Raw genomic sequence first — 8,038 nt, forward strand, 5'->3', positions numbered from 1 at the left:
CCTTGGAACCCAAATGCATAACGTGTGCTCTAACTCCCCCTTGCAGTGGTCCGGAACAATGAAGCCGTGACGCTGGGTACCTCTGAGACCCGCGGTGTAAGCTAGCAACTTTTAAAGGAGGAACCACCGTAGCTATAGCCAGGATCCTACTACCCAATGGATCAGATGGGTGGAAGTAATAAGGTATTAGAGCTACCTTTTGCCCACTGGTACGCCAGCTAGATGGCATGTCGACACCCAGTTTCAAATGGACCATGTGATCACGTGTACACCTGTGTCACGGATTCCACCGAATGTGGCTCCTCTCCCTGTTCGAGCGGTGCTCGGCGTCGCCGGCCTACTTGCTGCCACCGATCAATTTTCCTTTTCGTTCGTGTCTGTCTTGGTGTTTACACCTGTGTCTTATTAGTTGATTTCGGTGGGTATATGTACCTCCACTGCCTGCTAGTCTTTGTGTGGGATTGTTTTCTGTGGTTACGTTGTTAGGAATGCGTGTCTGCACCACAGGGTTTTCTTTTCTCACGGCAGTTGTGCCGTTTGGTATGAGTTTAGGAGTAGAGGTTTCTCCTCCGTGTGTAGCGTTTATTTCCCTGTGTGAGTGTCGACCTCGTTTGGGCGTGTTTCAGTCCCATGTTGTAGTTGAGTTGGGACTGCTCAATAAACTATTGTGTCACTGGGACTTCCTTTCTCTCCTGCTCCTGATTCCTGGACCTCCCTCCTTTAGGAGGCACGTAACAACCTGCTTCAACAGTACCCTGCATGTCAACATAGGAGGACAATGCACCCATCGGCATGATAACTGACAGTAACCGGCAGCACTCAACTGTAAGTGATTAGATATCATACCTTCAGTACCACCACAGAGTCTCTGTATCAATATTGTCACTGCTTAACCGCCCTGAAGCACATAGTGAAGGAATAACTCGTTTTGGGGGTTTTACAGTGTAATGACAGTGGTTTTACTAATGTTTGTCATAACTGTGCTTGAAGCCATATACCCACTGTGCAGTTCCAAAGTAAGACTGGATAAAACATAGTGAGATGCAGTTGTGGGAGTGGTGCTCTGTGGGCTTTAGTGTGAAGGAGCCGTTGTGTGTGTTCAGGGTGATACTCAGGGCCTTACCTACTGAATCGTAGCCTCTGTACTCCAACCTCTGCAGTCCCTTCACCAATGTCTCAAATATTTCCTTTCTGGTGCGAGGCACACAGTAATTCAGGTAGGCAAAGATCCCTGCAATGAGGTCAAAAAAGAGGGGATAAAGGGGTGAGGGAGGGGAGAGAGAACGAGAGAAAGACTATTTACTTATTTCACCCTCTCTTTCGGTCTATCGTTACAGTCAACTCAAGCTGTTTTATGAGTACTTTCACTGAAAGACTTGAGCAGTGTGTAGTTTTAATGTAGACTATCCATCCAGTACTAGACAATGGTTTAGAAAACAGTTGAGGCGGCAAGTACTGTACTGCTGTAAGGGATCTCATCCTCCTCTTCTGAGGAGGAGAAGCGAGAAGGATCGGAGGACCAAAACGCAGCGTGGTAAGTGTCCATAATGTTCATTTAAAAAAATAAACTGAACACTATGAAATACAAAACAATAAACGTGAAATGAACGAAACAGTCCCGTGTGGCGACAAACACTGACACGGAAGACAAACACCCACAACCCAAAACTGAAACCCAGGCTACCTAAGTATGATTCTCAATCAGAGACAACTAACAACACATGCCTCTGATTGAGAACCATACTAGGCCGAACACAGAAACCAAACATAGAAAAACACAGCCCACCCCAACGCATTATCTACCAAGGGAATTCTCTTCGATTATAATCACAGCCGTATATATTCCCCCCCAAGCAGACACATCGATGGCTCTGAACGAACTTTATTTGACTCTTTGCAAACTGGAATCCATATATCCTGATGCTGCATTCATTGTAGCTGGGGATTTTAACAAGGCTAATCTGAAAGCAAGACTCCCTAAATTGTATCAGCATATCGATTGCGCAACCAGGGCTGGAAAAACCTTGGATCATTGCTATTCTAACTTCCGCGACGCATATAAGGCCCTGCCCCCCTCTCCTGTCGGAAAAGCTGACCACGACTCCATTTTGTTGATCCCTGCCTATAGACAGAAACTAAAACAAGAAGCTCCCTCTCTGATTCCACACTCCAAGACTGCTTCCATCACGTGGACTGGGATATGTTTCGTATTGCATCAAACAACAACATTGACGAATACGCTGATTCGGTGAGCGAGTTCATTAGAACGTGCGTTGAAGATGTCGTTCCCATAGCAACGATTAAAACATTCCCAAACCAGAAACCGTGGATTGATGGCAGCATTCGCGTGAAACTGAAAGCGCGAACCACTGCTTTTAATCAGGGCAAGGTGACCGGAAACATGACCGAATACAAACATTGTAGCTATTCCCTCCGCAAGGCAATCAAACAAGCTAAGCGTCAGTATAGAGACAAAGTAGAATCTCAATTCAACGGCTCAGACACAAGAGGTATGTGGCAGGGTCTACAGTCAATCACGGATTACAAAAAGAAAACCAGCCCCGTCACGGACCAGGATGTCTTGCTCCCAGGCAGACTAAATAACTTTTTTGCCCGCTTTGAGGACAATACAGTGCCACTGACACGGCCCGGCCCGCAACCAAAACATGCGGACTCTCCTTCACTGCAGCCGACGTGAGGAAAACATTTAAACGTGTCAACCCTCGCAAGGCTGCAGGCCCAAACGGCATCCCCAGCCGCACCCTCAGAGTATGCGCAGACCAGCTGGCTGGTGTGTTTACAGACATATTCAATCAATCCCTATCCCAGTCTGTTGTTCAAGAGGGCCACCATTGTTCCTGTTCCCAAGAAAGCTAAGGTAACTGAGCTAAACGACTACCGCCCCGTAGCACTCACTTCCGTCATCATGAAGTGCTTTGAGAGACTAGTCAAGGACCATATCACCTCCACCCTACCTGACACCCTAGACCCACTCCAATTTGCTTACCGCCCAAATAGGTCCACAGACGATGCAATCTCAACCACACTGCACTAACCCATCTGGACAAGAAGAATACCTATGTGAGAATGCTGTTCATCGACTACAGCTCAGCATTTAACACCATAGTGCCCTCCAAGCTCGTCATCAAGCTTGAGACCCTGGGTCTCGACCCCGCCCTGTGCAACTGGGTACTGGACTTCCTGACGGGCCGCCCCCAGGTGGTGAGGGTAGGCAACAACATCTCCAACTCAATCATCAAGTTTGCGGACGACACAACAGTGGTAGGCTTGATTACCAACAACGACGAGACGGCCTACAGGGAGGAGGTGAGGGCCCTCGGAGTGTGGTGTCAGGAAAATAACCTCACACTCAACATCAACAAAACTAAGGAGATGATTGTGGACTTCAGGAAACAGCAGAGGGAACACCCTTCTATCCACATCGATGGAACAGTAGTGGAGAGGGTAGTAAGTTTTAAGTTCCTCGGCGTACACATCACAGACAAACTGAATTGGTCCACCCACACAGACAGCATCGTGAAGAAGGCGCAGCAGCGCCTCTTCAACCTCAGGAGGCTGAAGAAATTTGGCTTGTCACCAAAAGCACTCACAAACTTCTACAGATGCACAATCGAGAGCATCCTGGCGGGCTGTATCACCGCCTGGTACGGCAACTGCTCCGCCCACAACCGTAAGGCTCTCCAGAGGGTAGTGAGGTCTGCACAACGCATCACCGGGGGCAAACTACACCACCCGATGTCACAGGAAGGCCATAAAGATCATCAAGGACAACAACCACCCGAGCCACTGCCTGTTCACCCCGCTATCATCCAAAAGGCAAGGTCAGTACAGGTGCATCAAAGCTGGGACCGAGAGACTGAAAAACAGCTTCTATCTCAAGGCCATCAGACTGTTAAACAGCCACCACTAACATTGAGTGGCTGCTGCCAACACACTGACTCAACTCCAGCCACTTTAATAATGGGAATTGATGGGAAATGATGTAAAATATATCACTAGCCACTTTAAACAATGCTACCTAATATAATGTTTACATACGCTACATTATTCATCTCATATGTATGCGTATATACTGTACTCTATATCATCTACTGCATCTTCATGTAATACATGTATCACAAGCCACTTTAACTATGCCACTTTGTTTACATACTCATCTCATATGTATATACTGTACTCAATACCATCTACTGTATCTTGCCTATGCCGTTCTGTACCATCACTCATTCATATATCTTTATGTACATATTCTTTATCCCCTTACACTTGTGTCTATAAGGTAGTAGTTTTGGAATTGTTAGCTAGATTACTTGTTGGTTATTACTGCATTGTCGGAACTAGAAGCACAAGCATTTCGCTACACTCGCATTAACATCTGCTAACCATGTGTATGTGACAAATAAAATGTGATTTGATTTGATTTGATTTGAACTCACGCCCTGACCATATAAACAAAGACAAAACAAATGAACTAAGGTTAGAACGTAACAACACAGTCAGTATCCCAACATTTTTCTGTTGTTCATAATTCTCTATTCCTGTGTTTGGGAATATGATCCTCTATTATGTGTGGTTAACATGGAGACAGTGGCCTACGCATATAAGTTACTGACATGGCCAACTGAGACAGCTAAGACATGAATGGAAATCAAAATATATCATTAAAAGTGTATATCAACAAACTAATCCCTGTCCAACTGGAGAAGTAATGGAATCATATAATCGCAGCTTTGGAAATAAAAAAACCACTTCATGGGAGATTTATAGTGGTGCAAATTAATAATCCGTGTTGATGATGCATGAGTGTCATGCTGAAAATAGGTTTTGTGTTTTTCGACACACTGTTTAGTTTTTGTGGCACTCAAGGTGTGGGTTGATGGTCAATAAACTTGTAATTAGTTATTCTCACATCAAATGATAGTGATTGATGCCAAAGGACACACTGATTATTCACTGTTGTATTGTATGAAGGACATTCTGTGAACACTTGACTCTGTAGCAGCTGACAAAGTCACTGCCTTTTTGTTTTGATTTCCTACCCGCATCTCCCGCTGTTGTTTACAGAACATTTGGGGCTGTCTGATTGGGATATAAAGGGCCTGTCTCAATGAGCAACCTTACCGAGGATTTAATTAAATATCCAATAGAGTGTAGCCTACATAGGTTTCTGATCAAACGCGAATGACACATAATGCTCTGGAGAGCGCCTCAAATGGTCGTGACGTCTGCAATTAAAGGTCCCAGTATGTGCACCAGGCTGGAGGGAGTTTGGATTCAGAGCAACACAGGTGGCCATTGAGAGGAGCACATTGCGCGCAGTGTTCGCCTCAACCAGGTAGGATAACTTTAGGCCAAATCCCGGGGGAGTTCCCGGGAGGAAACTAACAGACCTAGATTTACAGTGGGAGATGCCAGGAAGAAACTGGCCGACTTACATTTACAGTTGGCTGCAAAGCTTTGCTTGGATTGCTTCACTTCGGGGCAAATAGTTACTATTAGAACCCTAAAGCATTTAAATAGCATACAATCATATATTTTTTGAGAATGCAAAATCATATTTAAGCAACATAAATGTGCATAGTGCATAGGCCTAGAGTCCAACGACTCGGATGAGAGTCCATATCTTTAAGCATAGCCTACATTTCGTTAAATTTAATATTTGAGAATGACGCTCCTGGGCTGATGGTATCCTATTGATGTAGCCCATCATCATAATCTGAACATAATACAATGTTGCCCGACCTGTCATAGCCTACAACGTTGCCCGACCTGTCATAGCCTACAATGTTGCCAGACCTGTCATTAATACCCCAAGGAGCTACATTGACACGTAGCAGCTCAGAACATGCCATGAGACTGGCATGTTAATTGTCTAAAGCGGAAGGATTGTCGTCCAACCAATATATGGACTGCTGCTGAACACTGATAGCCTATTTTGTTATTACTATAAATAATACAAGTTATATTTATATATAATCTAGATTTATATTTAAGTAATTGGCCAACGGTGGCGTGTAAATTGCCTACAAGGATGGCACCTCATTGACATAGTGTCAGAGACACACACACACACACAAAAACTGTTTGCCTTGGTACGGCTCCCAACGGACTGGTTTTAAATTACAATAACAACATAGCTAATACTATTGTACTATTCCAATAGTGTCTACTAGACGAGCCTACTGTAGGCTATTGCTTGTTATGCGTAATGTGTAATTTGTCTCCCGATTATCTAGATTAGATGTAGGCTATCCGTTCTTACCACACATAGTTCTGATTATCTTGTCCTAACTGGATAGTGTTCAGGGCGACGGTCGGTACCTGGTTGTTTTCCCTGGTACTATACTATGTAGCCTAGTTCAGTGTAAAATCCAAATGAGACTGTGTAAAACCTCTCACTCCAACGACATATTTAAAGGCAGTTTCCGCGAGCAGCGGCCCCACCCCCGTCTCCAAGGCAACTAAAGAAACCACCCCTTCACTGTCTTTAACCTACACCAACTTTATAGCCTATTGTTGATATGAAACTACTTCCTTGAACTCTAGTTTTACTGTTAACCTGTCCTTACATATTTCAGGGACTACCATCACAATAATAATGTGCATTGTATGGAACTAATAATAATTATCAAAAAGAGCCAAAGGTCTGTTTCCTGGAAGCATATTTTACATCATCAGTGATGGTTATGAAGAATCAGGAAATGTAACTTGTGAAGAACTGTGAAATTAATTTCATATGGAAAGTCTTCAAACATCCTTATCACCCTCATCATCAGCAGCATCATCATTATTCAATGTCCTTGCATATAGACTGGTTTAGCTCAACTGCCTGACTTACTTGGCAACCCTAGCAGTTTGGATGACCACCTGAGAGTCAAACCTCAATACACCTCAAGACCCTGTTAGTCCATGGAGCTAAAGGCTTGGGTCTTCAGGTCTCAGGTCAGATCACTCACCATGCAAGCATAGTTTGGATTTGGATTTTGCTTCCGAACAATCACATCGCAAACGTCATTATTGACAACAAAACAACTTGCATTGTTGCATCTCGTTGTTGTTGTCCTCCAGTGGCTAGATAGCTAGCTAAAATCAGCCCTGTCCTAAATTAGCCATGGATGGAGATAGGGATTTGGACTTGTAGTTTTACTTAATTCTCAGTACTGGCCAATGATTATAACGGATCCAACCATAAATTCATACATTGTGCCCCTGTCCTGAGAGAATGGAAGTTGAACATGTAGCTAGAAGTAGAATGCTAATGTTAAGTTGCCCATGAAAGGTAGTTAGGCTAGCGAAAAAAGCATTTTACCTGGGAGCATAGGATAACAAAAACTTAAAGTGTGTACTGCATGACAGCCATAGACCATTTAGGCAACATGAAGAGGAGGATAGCATGGGCGTGAGTCAACATGTTTTTTCTACTTGCACACACACACACACACACACACACACACACACACATAAATGTTGCTGGATTAGTGGAGGCAGCTCCTGTTCTCTCTATCGACTCTCCGTGGTTCTTAATCAATAGCTGTTTAGGTGTCCGAAAATGTCAGAAACACTACCTTGCTTGACCATGCTGTAGGTCATGTAACTGTTTGTTACATGCAATATGTTTTGTTGACTTCACCAGACAGATGTTGCTCTCTGGTTCTGTGATGATACAAAGGTGTTGTTAAATGTATTTTGCTACTCTGTCTTCTTATTGTCTTTGCCTTCGGTCTATATATCACGGTTTCAAGGGATATGAACTAAAAGGTTATAGAGCAAACAACACAATTATCACAACACATAGGTTGTAATATGTATTTTGGTCAATCTTGGCAGAGGGGGGATAGCTGAGAGATGATACTGAGAGATGATACTGAGAGATGGTACTGAGAGATGGTACTATGTTGAGAGGCAGACCCTCTAATGCTCTCCCTCCACTGAGACTGATCATCAGATTGCAAGCATAATCAGTCCAGTAAAATAAAGAAAGCATATTATTTGAATTTATGCTCTCTCAGCTGTGCCT

At 43.9% G+C, this 8,038-nt stretch overlaps 1 protein-coding gene across 2 annotated transcripts in view; it reads right to left on the minus strand.

The window, feature by feature from the left end:
• LOC115130521 (glutamine--fructose-6-phosphate aminotransferase [isomerizing] 2-like) overlaps nucleotides 1-6,433 on the minus strand; it is a 41,749-nt gene extending 35,316 nt beyond the window's left edge. For both annotated transcript variants that reach the window (XM_029661755.2, XM_029661754.2), the window contains exons 1-2: nucleotides 6,284-6,433; nucleotides 1,124-1,231 (exon numbers count right to left, since the gene is read on the minus strand). In XM_029661755.2, the coding sequence (XP_029517615.1) occupies nucleotides 1,124-1,231; nucleotides 6,284-6,290 (115 nt within the window). In that variant the 5' untranslated portion in view covers nucleotides 6,291-6,433. The remainder of the gene's footprint in view (nucleotides 1-1,123; nucleotides 1,232-6,283) is intronic.
• Nucleotides 6,434-8,038: the final 1,605 nt, after the last annotated feature.

This window comes from Oncorhynchus nerka, linkage group LG6 (assembly GCF_034236695.1).
Source record: "Oncorhynchus nerka isolate Pitt River linkage group LG6, Oner_Uvic_2.0, whole genome shotgun sequence".
Classification (NCBI taxonomy): Eukaryota; Metazoa; Chordata; class Actinopteri; order Salmoniformes; family Salmonidae; genus Oncorhynchus; species Oncorhynchus nerka.